The sequence below is a fragment of the Phyllostomus discolor genome, chromosome 2 (genome assembly GCF_004126475.2).
Source record: "Phyllostomus discolor isolate MPI-MPIP mPhyDis1 chromosome 2, mPhyDis1.pri.v3, whole genome shotgun sequence".
NCBI classification, from domain to species: domain Eukaryota; kingdom Metazoa; phylum Chordata; class Mammalia; order Chiroptera; family Phyllostomidae; genus Phyllostomus; species Phyllostomus discolor.
The window spans coordinates 22,838,870-22,856,883 of NC_040904.2; the positions used below are offsets into that span (position 1 = coordinate 22,838,870).

An 18,014-nucleotide genomic window follows, 5' to 3' on the forward strand; every position below is an offset into this window, starting at 1 on the left:
ATTGTGTGTGTGTACATAATGATAATCAAATAGGGTAAAAGCTAACAGTAAATAAATCTAGGTAAAAGATATATGGGTGTTCTTTGTTATATTCTTATTCTTGCAACTTTTCTGTAAGGATAAAAGTATTTCTAAGAAAAAACTAATGTAGCATAAAGGTCCCATATGAGCGTGGGGTGGGGGGGGTGGAATAGGGAAGAGCACAGGGAGGCAAGGCTGTAACCTCTGTCCAGAGAGGGGCTATTTGTACTTTGCTAACTGCTGAACCCCCAGTACACAAACTAGATCAACAAATATTTAAGGCAAGAAGGAGCAAAGGGAGCAACAACCGACGTTCAGACTAGCCTGGGGAATAAGGACCTGGGGCAGGGGCGAACAATGGATAGTTACGTCAGTGCTTGGGAGTCAGCAAGCAGCCTCTGTTTAGAATAGGACCAAGGAATCGTGAGAACCTGGGCACAGGGTGTGGCTTGGTAAGCACCGCACCCTGCACCACACTGTTCAGGGCCCTGGCTCTCACCACTCGCTAGCAGTTCAGTTAGACCCACCATTTATCCCTCCCAAGCCTCAGGATCCTCAGGGGCAGAATGTGGGAGGTTACCAATTCATTTACCAAGAACTTTCTGGGCATCTCCCGTAAGCCAGGCGTGTTCCCTGTTCCCTAGAACTTTCATTTTTCGAAGGGACCCAAAAATTAACTGCATGAAATAGTTTCCTGAGGCCTTTTCCAGCCATGAAAATTGTACACAAAAGCTTTGGAGCTTTTTCCTTCAAAAATAAGCATGGATATTATAGCATAACCACTCTCTAATGTCCTCATAGCAAAGGCATATTCTCTTAAGGGTGAAAACCTATTTGAGATGCCCTACATTTCGTAAAAAAAAAAGAACCTGCCCTGGCTGGTGTGGCTCAGTGGGCTAAGTGCCAGCCTTGAAACTGAGGGGTCGCCGGTTTGATTCCCAGTCATGGTCCACAACTGGGTTGCAGGCCAGGTCCCCAGTGGAGGGCATGTGACAAGAAACCACACATTGGCATTTCTCTCTCTCTTTCTCCTTCCTTTCCCCTCTCTAAAAATAAAGAAATAAAATATTAAAAACAAAAATAACCGGTCCACATAGGCTATGAAATGCTTGAGAGCACATATAAGCTTTTCTGCCAATGATCAAGTTGATTTTAGAGGCCAAATTCTTATTCCTTGACAAGTCATATAAGTAGCAAAAATTTTAAAAATCCAACAAAGCTCTATGCCTAGAAAAAAAACACTATAAAAGACAGGAACACTTTTTAAAACAATAAATTTATCAATGAGAAATAACTTTGAAATATAGATTAATGGTTGATATTACAATTAAAACATCAAAAGTATTTTAATTTTCTGCTCTATTAGTTCTCCTCATTCACGGTCAAATGGCACAAAAACTGTTACAAAGGCTAGTTTTGTTAAAGACCTTGGAGAAAAGAGGAAAGAATTGATCCTTCATGAATACTAAAGATAATAAAAAGGGAAGCCAATAACACTTTATGACTTTATATGAATTCATCCAATTTAGAAATAATTCAGTATTATGATTTATGCTGAACTTGTTATCCAGCCAAGAAAAAATTGTATATTAAGTAGTATCAGAAACAAGGTACCTACAGTTACCAGATATCAAACCTCTGCATGGACTTTTATAATTTAGGAGAAATGGCAAGGGATAGGGCATCAAAAATTAAGAGATCAAAATAAGAGGTGTATGGAAAGACTATTTCCCACATGGGTTCCCAGGAGCTACAACAGGCATGCATCTCTGAAGAAGGTGCTGCAACACCTTCAGACACAGGCTGCAAGATGAGGCAATGAGACTAAAAGTGTTTGTCCTTGAAAAACAACCCCCGTCTTAACCCTGAATGGCAGAATTCTCAAGGATCCAGACACTGGTATTTTCTAGTAGATGCAAAGAGGGACCACCTTAAAACCTTCTACAACCAAAGGCTGTTCATCTGTGGTTTTACAGAGCAGCAGCTTTACAAGCTTAATCCCTAGAAATGAAAAATATTCTAAATGTCCTTTGGAGTCATGGAGTCAACAGTTTACCAGAGAGTAAAATCACTGCTTGATCTAAATGCTACATGGATTATATCACTCTTTTTGTAAAGTTCACCCCTGACTCCCCACAGAAAGTTAATGATCACTTATTAGCCATGAAAACACCAAAAAAAGTCAGCTGGATGCCAAAGGTAGGCAAACTCTGCTGCCCCCACCTGCGCAACAGGAAAACCAGGGCCGATACTGGAGGCCCTCAGCCCTCTAGCTCCTATGCAGTGAATACTCTCATACTCACCTGGCCGATACACAAATGCTTTGGCACTCTGTCCTGTAAAGTTCTTTTTATGTCACAATATTCCATACTATAAAGATCTAATCATTTGCAATAATCAAAAAATGCAGAGATTTGCAAGATTTATCCACAGAAGATCTACTTAGCATTTCATACTCCCTAGCTTGGACCATAAAGACCTGTTGAGCTGGACTGAAGGAATGTTGGCTGTTAGAATTAACCCTGCCACCAGCTGGATGGTAGGACTATACACTGCTTACCTTCTCACCTGTAAAAGGAGAGTGCTTTTAGTCAGAGGCTATAATGTTTAGAAGGGGCCAGGAATAACAGATTACTTTGAATTATGATGAAAGCTGAGGACTTCGTTCATGGCGGGGAGGGGGGACGGTGCACAAATGTAGGTGTGTACATTTAGCATAATGTCTTGGATTTCACAAACGTCCTGAAGCCAGCTATGGGCTCTGTTCCTAACCCCTCATTAGATGGCTTCTCGGGTCCTCTCCAGTTCCCACATGCCAAGCATCACCTGCAGACCAGGGTGCTGCTTGTATCCTTGACTATCTCTTCCAGGGTTTTAGACACAGGAGGTTCAAAATACTAAGTCCATTCTACAAAGAAATCACCTGGTCATTTGTAGTCCTTATGTCTCCTACTTGGGAATCTGAGCATTAAGATACCACTTGGGGTCTTTGTCATTAGCTGTACCTCTCACACAAGTTTCCATCCTCAAAATGCTCCCCCACACCTCATCCCTCTTCCCTGAACAATGGGGACTAATCCCTCCCTCAGAGGACTCACACTCAAGCCCAGTGGGTCTCTCAGAGCAGTGTTGCTCACACTTAACAGTGTATAAGTATGATCTTATGAAAATGCAGATTCCAACTCAGTTCTGGGTGGGGCTGTGCATCTGCATCTCTAACAAGCTCTCAGGCACCACACCAGTGGATACCACCTTTCAGCCCCCAGGTCCCCTTCTCAGCCTCAGGGCAACTCATCATGGTATGTCTATGGCATCCTCTAATGGCCGCTAAAGGGTCTTGAAACTTTTTTTTTAAGAGAGAGGAGATGGGAGAGAGAAAGGGAGAGAAACATTGATGTGGAGAGAAACATTGATACATTGATCAGTTGCCTCTGCACACCCCTACTGGGGACCTGGCCCAGGTATGTGCCCTGACTGGGAATCAAACCAGCAACCTTTCAGCTCACTGACACTCAATCCACAGAGCCACACCAGCCAGGGCTCTATTTTTTTTTTTATTTTAGTTAATAACTTTCAGAGAGAGGGAAAGGAAGGGAGAAAGAGAGGGAAAGAAACTTTGATGTATGAGAGATACATCAACTGGCTGCCTCTCACATGCCCCCAACCGGGGACCTGGTCCACAACCCAAGGCCTGCAACCTGGGCATGTGCCCTGACTGGTAATTGAACCAGCAACATTTCAGTTCACAGGCTGATGTTCAATCCACTGAGCCACACCACCCAGTGCTTGAAGCTCTTTAAAACCTTCAAACCGCCCTGGCTGGCGTAGCTCAGTGGATTGAGCGCAGACTGGGAACCAAAGTGTCCCAGGTTCGATTCCCAGCCAGGGTACATTCCTGGGTTGCAGGCCATGACCCCCAGCAACCGCACATTGATGTCTCCTTCTCTCTCTCTCTCTCTCTCTCTCCCTCCCTTCCATCTCTAAAAATAAATAAATAAAATCTTTAAAAAAAAAAACCTTCAAACCCATTCCTTCAGCTGCTTTACAAGACACAAGTTTTGTAACACATTATTGTTTTACAATATTGGAAAAACCCTAGATTTTAAAGTATGACCATTTCCTTTATGTCCCCCATCTGGCCCTATGTGCAAAGAAAGAGGTATCATGCAAAACAAGGGTGGCCTGGGAAGACAAGGTTTGCCCTTCACAATCTGAAACTTCTAACACAGTGACCCTGCACATCAGTTTTCTCACGTGTAGAGTTGATGGAGCTACAACAGATGCCCACGGGGGCTGACAAAGCTTGCCTTCCATCATAAAATGGGTGTGCCTCTCTAAGTCTGTAGGTACCCCTTAATTTTCCAAAGTGGACAAACAAACAGTTCTAATAATGTTCAAGGTTGCATCTGATGCACTCCAAGTGCTGTTCTACCAATTTCTGTGTTTCATATTTATTTCTGTACCAATCCTTTAAATTATCCTGCTGTGAATGGTGTTGTCCTCAATGTAAATTAATCAAAACAAAGCACTATTAATACATTCTTTGTTGCCTGTTGGTAAGGGCCTTCCCAAAGTATTTTTGATTCCTGGAAGAGGCCGTAAATAACATTGTGAAGTCAGTCAGTGCTCAAAGTTAAGACAAATCCCATTGTAAAGACACTATGAAAGAATGATATTAAAAGGAATATGAAATAAATCTGTTAGAAAAGAAAAAAATAACTACATGAAGGTGAACATGTTACTTGCCCCATCAGATTTTCATGTTATCAGTCTTGCCCAAACTAGCAAATACATACTGTGTTAAATCAGTAAACCAATAACTGATTTAGTTTACTGATCAGATCAATACTTCAGTCACTCAACTTTAGTCCAGTGATTCTCACACTTCCCACTGCATCAAAATCACCTGACATCAATCTACATAAATATATAGAGATAAGGAAGGAAGGAAGGAAGGAAGGAAGGAAGGAAGGAAGGAAGGAAGGAAGGAAGGAAGGAAGGAACTGATGAATGAAGACAGCTGGGTCTCAGCCCTGAGATATGATTTAACCAGCCTTAGGTAGAGCCCAGCCATCTGTGTTTTTAAGCGCTCCAGCACACTCCAAAGTACAACCAGAGTTGAGAAATCACTGGTCTTTAGTCTTTAAATCATTCTAAGTGTAGTCATAAACCATATTGAGGTTATAGATTTTTTTTTGTGCGGGGGGGGGGGGGGGGGGGGGGCAGATTTTCCTGTACTCTCCAAATTTCTACAGTGAGTCAGGGTTGCTATCATAAGAAAAAAATTAAGTGAAAAACTTTCAAAGAAAATCAGTATTCATAAAATCCCAGGCATAAATGACTCTTCTACATTTCCTGTTTCTCCTATTTTCTAATACACTATTTGCGATCATATCCTTCCTGCCAGATGCCCCTTTACCCATACCTACAAGATTAGTACAAAATGGGTTGTCATTACAGAATATAATCATTACCAAATTCACAAATTCTATAGTTCCAATGAGAAAATATGCATTTGTCACCTTAAATCTGAGGTTTTCAACCCACCAGAATCACCAGGGGAGTTCTAAAAATTGCCCCAGTCCCCGGCTACACTTCAGACCAATTAAATCAGGGCTAAACTTCTGGGCTAGGACCCACACAACAGCCATATATAGCTCCTCAAGTAATTTCAATGTATAGCCAAGGCCGGGAACAGCTGACTTAAAGAGTTAATTAGTTACAAGCCTCCACATCTGGAGATAATAAGCTTCTGCTAGCTTAAAAGCACAGTATCTTGAAATTCTGACACTGGTGTAATTTCAAAGAAGGGTTGGTTATTTGTGAATACGCATTGCTGTTCAATTTTAAGTCGTCAATGAGTAAAAATAAAACACTAAATAATAAACATGTTCATTGTCCTTCCTTTTAATTGGGCAAAGTCACCATCTTCTACATTTAAACACAAGAAACGCTGGGAGAGATGACATAACACTGTCGTGTCATCTGTTCTGACCTGACGATGAACATGGGGAAACAACACTGAACAGAACGAAGCATCTGCACAGATTCCACATCTATCCCGTCGGCTTGGTGACTATCCTGGGTAACTGCTGCCTGGAAGTCAGCGCAGCACTCTCATAGTCCTCGAGGTTCTCAGATGAAAGGCCTAGGGGCTGACCATTTTCCTCATCTGCAAATCTGAAATAAAAGTGCCTGTTCTTAACTTTTAAGGGAGCCGTATGCTGTTTGCTTATTCTCCTCGTGTATCCCCAGGCCTCCCTTCTCTCCCCTCTCACTGAGAAAACGGGTGCTTTTGTTGTCACAGGCTTATTTTATGCTCGCTAGGGTAAATATTAACCCCTAGACAACACTGCAGTGATGAGATTTTCAGACACAAGCAGCAGAGAATTTTAACAGCATGCAAAATACTGCAATTAAACAGCTTTTACTAATAGTGGTATCTTTTGAGCAAAACCTCCCTTTTCAGAGTTGAATAAAATCAGTGCAGAGATAAACAACATGAAAATTCTGGAAAGTGTTAAATGAATTCAAAAAACCTAAGAAATCTATTAAAGAAGTGGGTTTGTCCTTTTCCATTTCAAGGCATTATCCAGTTGTAATAATCTTTTCTAAAGCACACTAGGGTTCTCAGCAGTAGTGGCCTTTTCCTTCTCAGTCTCTGGAAGGAGTGGTTTATGGGTGCTCTTTTGTTCAAGGAAAGAAAAGGGTTTGCATTTCTCTTTCTTTCTCACAAAGAAAGAAAATGATGCATTCCACAACACAGCGATTAAAAGCCAAACATAACAGAGTGCCAAAATAATAAAATAGGAAATGGTTATCTCCCCCCTATTAAATAAAGTAAGGTCATTCAGCAATATTTTATTGAGCACCTATTTATTGTACACAATGCGCTCTGCTTTTTACTAGAGATAGAAGTCACAAGAGTCCCTGTTCTCCTGGAAATTAGAAGGTGGGGGGAACAGAAATTAAATTACCACAAAATCAACAGCAATAATGCAACGAGGCAGCATACACGGAAACAGGAGGGCATAAAACGGGCTGGCTTAGTGTGGGCACTCAGAAAAGGCTTCTCTGCAGAAGAGACCTTCACTTAGGTCTGAAACATGAGCTAAATGCTGACTAGGTGAGGAAGAAGTAAGATTTGTGGGCAAAAAACATAAAGGCTGCTGGAGCTGGGGTGCAAGGAGGGAGAGAAAGGGTGAGATGGGGTTGGCGAGCCAGCTGGTGCAGGTGGGGAGGCGGGAGTTCCGCTCCAGGCAGGTTTTGTCTGAGGAGCTGAAGGGCATCAGAGGAGCCATCGGGTACGAGGATGGGACTCTGGGTACGGAGCTCAGAGGGGTGGTCTAAGCCAGGGGCACCCTGTTGGGAGTTATCAGCATGTACATGGGAGTTAAAACTGTGGGTGTGGGTGAAACACGCACCAGGCTATGCGCTTGAAATTAAAAATCTAAATATCCCTTTGAAACAACAGCTGGCCCTTGTAATAACCACAGACATTCTTGCTAAAAGGAATGAGCCCTGAGAAAATACAATAAACTATCACAGGTCTATCGGGATGAATTTTCATTCACACGGCATCAAGGGACAAATAAGAGCTTTCAATCTTTGTTTTGATAGATGGGAGGCAGGAGGCTTTTCTGATTACAAATGCAGTCACTAATCATTGTTACTGTGGTCCAAGAAATCTGGATCTTTTGTATAACTATATTGAATAATTATGTTGTCCCACTAGAACCCTAAATCTACTCATGGAATTTCATCTGCCCATCAATCTGTGCATAATTTAGGCATAGACCAGGAGAAGACAATTGGGGAAATGAGAGAGCAGAGGAAAATTAATTGTAATTATAGGAATACAGCTTAAAGAACAAAAGGCCTAAATTTGTAACATAGGTCTAATGAGAAATAATTGTCATAAGTAACCACTTAAAATGTGAGAAGTCTGCAAATCTGAAAAAAATAGTTGACTGTTTTAGACATTTTTCTAATTTATTAATTATAAAATTGGCATGTTCAAGCATAAAGGAATAAAATCATTAAGGATTTTCTGCCTAGCTGGACTCCCAGTGGCCACAGGTTTAAGAGAAAGAATTCGAGAGTCGATGGCAAAGGCCAGCCAAGATTCTCCCTGAACACAGTAGGCTTGTCACAGACAACTAAAGCCAAAGCCTCAAAGACTGAATATTGTTACTTCTCATACACTGGGGCTTCCGGGTGTCCAAATCTTCAATTTGCTATTTTCCTGTGCATCATGCAAAGTCTGAATAATCTCAACATAGACATCATGACGTACCCAGCAAAATCTCCCAATCAAATTAGATTTCCAATGAGGAAAAGAGGCTGAGACACCTCCACATGGATTTTTATAAATCTGGCGTGTTGTTTGGTTCTGATCAAATCCAGCTACGCAACCTTGCAAGACGCAAGCACCACAAAGAACACCAACACGAGCACCTCTGAGGAAATGAAGTCACCCTAGCCAAATGTTCATGGACGAGGACCAGCCTGCAGTGGCTCTATCAGGGTCAAGTAGAATGGTCAGGGATAAGGGGAGGTGGGATTCCATCCATTCAAAATCCCATTACCTGAGCCCCTACTACCTGTTCAGAGAGGTGCCTGGATTGGCAGAGATGGCCTCACCCCGGAGACAAGCGGGGGGAAGAACTACAAAAAGAAAGATTCAGAGGTTTCTTACGGCAGATGTTTATGGGAGCAGTCCCCATAACAGTGTGAAGGAGACTGTAGTTAATAAATTCGGGAAGAGAAGGAGGACAATTGCATACTCTGTCCCAGCCTCCGTAGCCCATAGCAGTTTCCACAGCTCAATGGGAAGAAACGTGGAGATGAGAGAAAGGGCAGGGCCCAGACAGTTGCTGAAGTATATCCTCAGGGCAAAGGAAGCCATGCCTCCGTCAGTGGAAATTAGGAATGGACAATGCCTGGGGCTGCAGCAAGAGAGGTGGGTCCAGCCTTAAGAGCCCTTCTGACAGAGGAGACCAAAGTCTCTCTCTCTCCTAGCCATGGTGTCTCCATGGTGAGATAGAACTCACAAGCATCCTACATACATACACACACACACACACACACACACACACACACACCCATCCCTTCCTAAAGGAAAATGTCACTTTTTGCCAGTGCAGAGCTAGCTACAAAATTTATAATTAAGAGGGAATCCTGCCTCCTCTTCCCTCCCACCTTCAGCCTTTCCTTCCCACACCCAGGCCTGCAGGACCCCCGCATTGACTACACACCCATCCATGTTGCTGTTAGAAGGGAAATTTTGAATCTGGCAAAACCCTCATTTTGCAGAAAGGGAAACTAAGGGTCTCCTAGGTGACAAAGGCTACACGAGTTAGTAGCAAAACTGGAAACACGGTAGTCTCCAGGACCCCACTCCACCCTCCTTTCCTTGGCAAACCGGCAGTCCAATTTCTGTCCTCGCTTCACCAGCTAGGCCTCTGGCCATAAAGGGGAGGCAGAATGAAAAAGAAATTTATTTAATTAAACTAAATTACCTTTATCAGAAGGTTGTCGTAAGGCAAAGTAAAAGCCCATACAAGGCACTTTTTGAAAAGAAATACTACATAAATGTTTATTTCATAAGAGAACTGTCTTTAATTTTAGCCCTAGATAGCAAGAGACATTCATAGTTCTTTTCTTTTTTAGACTATTATTAGTATTTATTTTATGCTGAATTTACTCCCGGGCCATAAGTTTTTGTTTTTGTTTTGTTTTGTTTTGTTTTGAGTTTATTCTGGGATAGCTTTTTCTTCTGTGCAACTTCCTCTTCTAGTTCAGGAACAATCTGCCCTTTTTCAGAAAGGGTCACCTCAGTGTGGCCGGGAGAGCTCTTGTAGGGGTTAATCTGCCCATGAGCTCTGTAAAGTCTACGCCGCATCTTGGGAGCTTTGTTCACCAGAATGTGCTCAATCACCAGAGAACCTACATATAAACTCTTCAGCTCAGCATTACTCTCTGCATTTTTAAGCATGTGCAGCAAAATTTCAGCACTCTTTTTAAGCTACTGACTCTGTAACCAGTCCCGCCTACCAACTCCACCACTCTAACAACGGAATGGCACACAGTGCTTCTCTAAAGTGACATCCTTCAGACACGGAGCAGCTTCTCAGATATGCACACCCCATGGCCTGGGAAGCTTCAGGAGTGTTCTTGAAGTGAACGTGAAGATCTGAACCTCTTGATTTCCATGGCTTTGTGGGGTTTTCTGGGTCAAGTGAAGAGCCAACCCTTTTCAGAGGTCATCTCTGGCCACTTTTGGTAAGAGCAAGACACTCATGATTCAATTCAAAATATTTCTAGCCTAGATTTGTGACAGTCATTCAGAAACATTCACATGTTAAGGAACAAGAAGACCAAAATGGAGTCACTTGTGTTAGGCCCATACTAGCAAATAAGATTCAATGCCTAACCTAACTGCAGTTACAACTTTCCTCAGGAAGGTAGGTAATCTTAACCAGTCAGCCTAGAATTTCCGAGTCAACACCAATGAGGTAATCCTCCTAACAAAACTTCTTGTCCCCAAAGATAGTTGACCTTGCCCAAAAGAACCTTTTTTTATTTATAAAAAGAGAAGGTGTCCCACCCGCTCTCTTCCTTTAAAAACCTTTCCCTTTCTACAGCCGTCTGGAGCTCCTTTCTACTTGCTAGATGGGATGCTGCGCAATTCATGAATTGGTCAATGAAGCCAATAAACCCTGGCTGGTGTAGCTCAGTGGACTGAGCACAGGCTGGGAACCAAAGGGTCACCAGTTCTATTCCCAGTCTAGGGCACATGCCTGGGTTGTGGGCCAGGTCCTCAGTGGGGGCCATGTGAGAGGCAACCATACACTGATGTTTCTTTCCCTCTTTCTCCCTCCCTTCCCCTCTCTCTAAAAATAAATAAATAAAATCTTTAAAAAAGGCAATTACCTGGCTGGCGTAGCTCAGTGGATTGAGCGCGGGCTGGGAACCAAAGTGTCCCAGGTTCGATTCCCAGCCAGGATACATTCCTGGGTTGCAGGCCATAACCCCCAGGACCCGCACATTGATGCCTCTCTCTCTCTCTCCCTCTCTCTCTCTCTCTCTCTCCCTCTCTCTCTCTCTCTCTCTCCCTCTCTCTCCCCCTCCCTGCCCTCTCTAAAAAAATAAATAAATAAAATCTTTAAAAAAAAAAAAGCCAATTAGATCTTTGAAATTTATTCAACTGAATTTTTATGTAACGCCTATAACAACATGATGGCAACAGAAATAAATTTCAATACAATAAGTTGGGATAATACCAAAATAATTTATAGGAAAACAATTAATCATTTCTTCCAACATCACAATTTTAACTAGCAATGCCTGAAATCAAAAATTAAGTCACCTCCAAGTATATTCTATTAAGGAACTCAAATGTTTAGAAAAGCTTATGTGCACAAGAAATTGCATATATTAATTAAAAAATAAACCGATTATTGGTTTGAAAACCTGTGTCCCAGGTCAAAAAATGCTGCAATTCACAGCAACCATGAAAAACACCTGAGGGTATAGGTAATTTTTAAACAAAAATACTTTGATGAGTGTATAAGCCATTAAAAGGTTCATACTGCAACAATCATTCTTTGCCCAAGTGTTTTCTCTACTTCAAACAGAACAAGAGAGTGAAAGCCAAGTAGAGGAAAACTCCAGTGATTGGCCTCTTTGACAGGTACCTAATCCCTTTGGATTCAATAGATCACCTAAAAATCTGGGCAAAGGGCAGACAACTGGGAAGTACAAAAACAATTTTCCATAATTCTTAGGAGGGTTCCTCTCATCACTGAACACAGAACTAGGTCAACCCATCCAGCTCATTTCTGGTGAGCAGCATCCACCATTTCCTGACTTCCCCAGATATCACATTTCCACATCAGGATTGCTGCAAAGATGAAATTGATAAAAGACTGAACGGAAACTATAAAGTGTTTCTCTTCGGGCTGTGGGATTGTGGGTAATTTTCTGAATTGTTTCCAATGAGAACCATACTTCCTCTATAATCATAAAATAAGTCTATGAATATGCTTCGTGAACTGTACACGAGTCACATTTTTATTGTTACTTTTATTGACCATTTTAGCCTACATAGCCCTCATTTTAATGTAGTTCCCTTCTTCTGGGAATCCCACTTAAGTGTGCACGTGAAAGTCTAGCTGGCATGATTTGCACAGCCAAGTCTGTATATTCTACAAGTCTATTATTTCACAGAGGATATGGCTGTTTTCTGTTTATAATGGACAGTTTTGTTTCTTTTTGATTGATTTGGTAATGTAAGGACAATTATGGGCAGATGGAGAGGCCAAGCTAACCTGCAAAAAGCATCCAAATGCTCATCCTGTGTTCCAGAAGTCCCTCTAAAACAAAGCTGACATTTCTGACTCAACATATCCTGTCCCTTTCTTCTCCTGGAAATGTTCCGAAATCCTCTACAAAGACATTATCACTAGAGTTCCCTTGGCTTAAAATATACCAAGAACCCTTACAACACTCCATTAAGTTAAATAACTTCCTGGCTTAACAATGTTAATTTTCTGCAGAGGTGAAGAGCAGAGGCATCATTTTTTCCCTGAATTACATATCCTTAGGTACAAAAATCCAAAATCATAATTTACACTGTCAGAAATACTTAAGGCTACTGCTTTATTTTAAATGAATAGAATTCTATTTCTAATGGACTCTAATCACTTAAATATTGAGCAGTTAGAAAATCTCTACATACTTTCAAAAAAAAAGTAATTCTTGCACGTAAGAAGTAGTCCGTTCATATTTTAAGCATTCTACTGCCCTCTTGTGTACCTCCTGTTTAGTGAAAAGGCAGCTCACAAAGTAACAGTAATTCTTATTCTCAGAACTACTTCAATGAGGTCTCAGAAATTAAAGCTCCAAAGAACCTCAAAAATTCATTGACACCAGCACCCTCATTTCATACAGGAGTGGAGTGCGATCCTAGAGGATTATATAAGCTGCTTAAATCAAGCCCACACGCTGAAAGCGAAGAGCAGAGCAAGTCTGGTTGAAGAGAACTCAAACCTCCCAGAGTGCTAATTTCTCTACTGAAAAGGAGATGACAACGTGGCAGACACAGTGGGGTTTTGGAGTTATGCAGAGCGCAGTTTGGAACTCCACTTCACAACCCCTCCCATGCCTCCACTGTCCCCATCCATAAACTGGGAAGAATAATAACTATTGCAAGGTAGTGAGATAATTCAGTATGACAATGATCATCAAGCCCTCAGCATAGATATCTGCAATATGGTAACACACTAAGTGGTTGTACAACTATGAAAACACATAGGAAATGGTTTTCTAAACCCTTATAAACTTGAGACCTCTGGACAAAGGCATTCTAAAATAACGTACGAAGGCATTTAAATGTTAACTTCTTTGAAACCGGCACAGAATAAAACTTGACACAGTAAAGCTAGTTTTTCTAACGCTTGTGTTTCTTCAATGACCTATTTATATTTTTTTTACTGCAGACAAAGTTCCAAGGGAAAATGCCACACAGCGAACACTGCATGTGAGAGATGGAGCAGTGAACACGACCCTTAGGGGAGGGTCACAGAGAAACAGAGCCAAACTCGGTGCCCCGGTGTGAAGGCGCGGTTTCCGTGACGCCTTTGCTAAGGGCCCTTCCTTCACGGCTGCGAAGCCAAGAGCCAGCCTGGAGAGGTGGAGGCAGGAATTTCATTTCTGGCCTTGCTAATAATAATTAGCTACATCAACTCGAGCTGGTCATCTCATCTCTGCTTCCCTTCCCTGACCTGTAAAATAAAGTCACCCTCCACCTAGTAAAATCCTATAGTATGGTGGTTATAAAGAACGTGGAAAAACAGTGGAAACTCCAAAGTGCTTTAATAAAGTAATGGCAAACTTGTCATCGTAAGCTTAAAATAATAAAAACACTGTCACTACACTGGGGAAGAAAAACCCAACTTAGAAAGCAGAAGGCTGCTCAGATTACAGGATTCTGCCAAACAGCACCCCACTCCCTTTGAAATCTCCCCTTTCCTGCTACACCTCCATCCGCTTCTGATGGAGATTGCTCCAAAACTTCTGGCAACACATGAATCTCTGACGCTTAAATAAACTCCACTCAAGGGTACGCTGATGGCAGTATTGACAGAGCTTATCCCTGACTGCATACCACAGAGTAAACACGCCAGAGCAGGGGAAAGGCCATCGGTCTCAGTATGCCATGAAAATGACAAACACTGGTCACTCTGTGCCTTACAGCTGCTGTGGTAATCCACCCCGATAGTGACAGTCAAGTGCTGTGAGCCTCGCTGTTCTGGTTCTATGTGTGGCCCGAGAGGAGACACACACTGTGCTGGTGATAAGCACTGATGGATGATCCATAGATTTCAAACATGGGGAAGGGGCATTACTGGAGCTGACAGTGTTGTAGATGAGATGAGGCGCTGATATAAACTCACTCATAAGGTAGAACGTGATGGCACCATGCTGGTTGTTGGGCTGGGGCGCACTGCTTACAACTGTGGGTTCTTGGTAACTACCCATCAACAAGTTAACTCGAGCTCTAGGTTCCCCCCAACAGTGCACCACACTTGCACCCACAGTGCTCCAATGAAAGTGCTGTCAGAAAGGAAACAAAAGCCCCATCTACATAAGTACAAAAGGCAGCTCACCGTGAAACACGCTGTTGTCCACCAGAAAATGCCTGCGGTACTGCACACAGTTCCTTTTCTCCAAGTTCCAGTAACTCATTGTCAGAAGATTTCTGGCACAGCATCAAAACCAAATTGCCCTGTCAAGGGGAACAGAGTGAGAGAATGATGAAGAAAATGACAGCCACATGCTCACACTGGTAACGTAATGCCATTAGTCACCAGGCGTTACGGGCAACACAGGCAGCGTACAACGTCTCCATGCACAGAGCTGGAATCCCCCAGGTCCTACAGATTTCTCACGAGTCTTCCCCAGGAGTGGAATGTCATTTAACATATAGCTGCTGTCTACAGAGAAAGTAAATCTAACAGGAAACAAATTTCAGGCCCGGTTTATGTGCTCCAGGCCTCAGCCATATTCAGCCAAGACCCAAACTCATCAATGCTGGTGTCTTCTTAGGATGCTGCAGTGGCGGGAAGGGAAGTGACTAATAGGAGAGCGACTGTCACTCCCAGTTGCTGAATTTTCTGTCTGTACCTACCCACCTCTGGTGGATTAGGCAATCCATGGAGATCTTAGAGATTATAATAGTGTCCATGTAGCCCTGGAGAAGCCCAGCCCAGTAACAAAGCTCTCCTCCCAGCCCTGGCTCAGTGCACTGAGCGCTGGCCTGCGAACAGAAAGGTCGCTGGTTTGATTCCCCATCAGGGCACATGCCTGGGATGCGGGCCAGGTCACCCACTGGGGGCGTGCGAAAGGCAACCAACTGATGTTTCTCTCACATATCAATGTTTTTCTCCCTCGTTTATTCCCTCCTTCCCCCTTCTCTAAAAATAAATAAAGATGCCCTGACTGGTGCAGCTCAGTGGATTGAGTGCCAGACTGAGAAGCAAAGGGTCACCAGCCAGTTAGATTCACAGTCGGGGCACATGCCTGTGTTGCAGGGACAGGTCCCCGGGTGGGGGGGGGTGCGAGAGAGGCAACCACACATTGATGTTTCTCTCCTTTCTTTCTGCCTCCTTTCCCCTCTTTCTAAAAATAAATAAATAAAATTTTTAAGAAATAAAAAATAAATAAAATCTTTTCAAAAATAAAAATAAATAAAAGAATTTTTAAAAAGCTTGCCTCTTCTTTGGGATTCTTTATAGGTATCCATTTAGGACCACTCGGGGCTGGCTGTGCCCAGGCTGAACCTCCTGGGGTCACTGGAATTGGGCAGAGGCCTCAAGCAGGGTGACCGATCGCACTGCCCGTTCCTCATTGGGCCTGCCCTCCACAGACAGAGAAACGTAAGGCTAACTAGAGCAAGAACTTGAAAAGCAGAGATCCGAACTGATGAATCAGACTCCTCCAAAAGCTGATGTGCATAACCCCGAACAAGGCCCTCTTTGTTCACGGGATTTGGCTAAAGCAACTTTTCAGAATTCCAACTTCTCTTCTGGTCACAGAATAAAGCCAGGCAAACCCAAGCAAGGCTGGCACGACGGAAAAACCGCAGGTGGAAAACAACTCGTCATCTGTCCCATTAAAATGATCTAGAGTTTTATAAAGGTACTCCAGGATGGAGCCAGCCCCTTGGTGAAAAAAATAAATAAATAATCAGAGCTTTGTCTATTCATTTAGAGAACAATTGGGGAAGGCTCCCAAAGCTTGTGCCCGAGCTTCCCCTGGCTCCTTGGGCTCATTCTTAACCCTCCCCAACTGCGATCTAATCTCGCTAACTCCAGCCTCTCTTACCTTTCCTCTGGCTCCAGGTTCTTCCAGTCTCATCCCCTCCTGGCTAGGTCTGGCTGTCTCCTACTCCCTCAGGCTGCACAGGAGTCCCAGCACACTGAGATAAAATCTCCCAGGGACCCAATTGTAAACTGGGACAAAACACAGGTGATTATGGAAACAACCTCCCTCACCTGCCCTTTCCTCTCTCCACCCAGCACTGCATACTACCAAGATCTCTTCTTTAAAAAAGTATGCAGGTATATAAATAGTGCAGCTACACATACTCATTCTTTGTTTTTAAAAAACTGGTGCAATTTATCAAGTTGTTTTAAAAACTGAAAACCCCTTCTCCCTCATCTAATGGCCTTTTCCTGGAATGACCAATTTTGTTTGAGGTGTATCATTCCAATTCTTTTTCTATGCAGTTATATAAGTATATATATATATACACATGTGTGTGTATATATACACGTGTATGTGTGTATATATACATATATTTTATATATACACCTATGTATGTATGCATACATTTTATGTGTATACATGTGTGCATATTTTATATATACACATACATGTGTAATTTTGAAGACAAAATAGTCTATTTTTTAAAGAATATTTTCCGCCCTGGCTGGTGTGGCTCAGTGGATTGAGCACCAGCCTTCGAACCAAAGGGTCGCTGGGTCAATTCCCAGTCAGGGCATATGCCTGGGTTGCAGGCCAAGTGCCCAGTAGGGGGAGCATGAGAGGCAACCACACATTGATGTTTCTTTCCTTCTTTCTCCTTCCCTTCCCCTCTGTCTAAAAATAAATAAACTATTAAAAAAAAAAAGAATATTTTCCAAGAATTGGAAATAATTTAATATCAATAGTAACTATTTTCTATAAAGAGTACATTTATAATTTATATTAGAAATATTTTACGTCACATGGAATTAAAGAAGACCCTGTCCATATTCATGATCAGTTTTCCTCACTAATTTGATCTCACGATTTCACGTGTCATTCTTTATTTTGCATTATTTGTTCATTCTCAGTCCAAGGAAGGTTAGTGGAATCAGAAAAGGAAAGAACAGCCCTGGCTGTTGTGGCTCAGTGGATTGAGTGCCCACCTATGAACCAAAGGGTGGCAGGTCCAATTCCCAGTTGGGGCACATGCCTGGGATGTGGGCCAGGCCCTGGTGGGGGGCACACCAGAGGCAACCACACATTGATGTTACTCTCCCTCTCTTTTCGTCTCTAAAATTTAGTAAATAAAACCTTAAAGCAATTTTTTAAAGAAGAAAGAATACAATGCATTTGTATATAGTTAGCAAAACACATGCACATACATGTCATTAATCTTCCTTTTAACGGGATGAAAAAAGGAGAGGAAAGTGTGTTATGTTAGAGTAAGCGGTTCACCCCCCTGCCAGGAGAAGGTAGCAATAGGACTTGAAATCTTATCCTCAGATTGTAAACCCCAGGTTCAAGCCATGACAGGCTAGAAGGAACTAAAGCGTTTAAGTAATGTGATGGCTTTTAAATATGTCCTATAAAGCCTTGTACATCTCTCCCCTGCAAACCACAGAAGAATCTAATTTGCCTTCCCTTGACTATGGGCTGGACTCGGTGGTTAATTTCTAACA

At 42.5% G+C, this 18,014-nt stretch overlaps 1 protein-coding gene across 8 annotated transcripts in view; it reads right to left on the reverse strand.

Moving 5' to 3' along the window:
- PLCH1 (phospholipase C eta 1) overlaps positions 1-18,014 on the reverse strand; it is a 181,447-nt gene that overhangs the window by 141,140 nt on the left and 22,293 nt on the right. For all 8 annotated transcript variants that reach the window (XM_036017590.1, XM_028504928.2, XM_028504927.2 and 5 more), the window contains exon 2: positions 14,694-14,812. In XM_036017590.1, coding sequence (XP_035873483.1) covers positions 14,694-14,772 — 79 coding nt within the window. In that variant the 5' untranslated portion in view covers positions 14,773-14,812. The remainder of the gene's footprint in view (positions 1-14,693; positions 14,813-18,014) is intronic.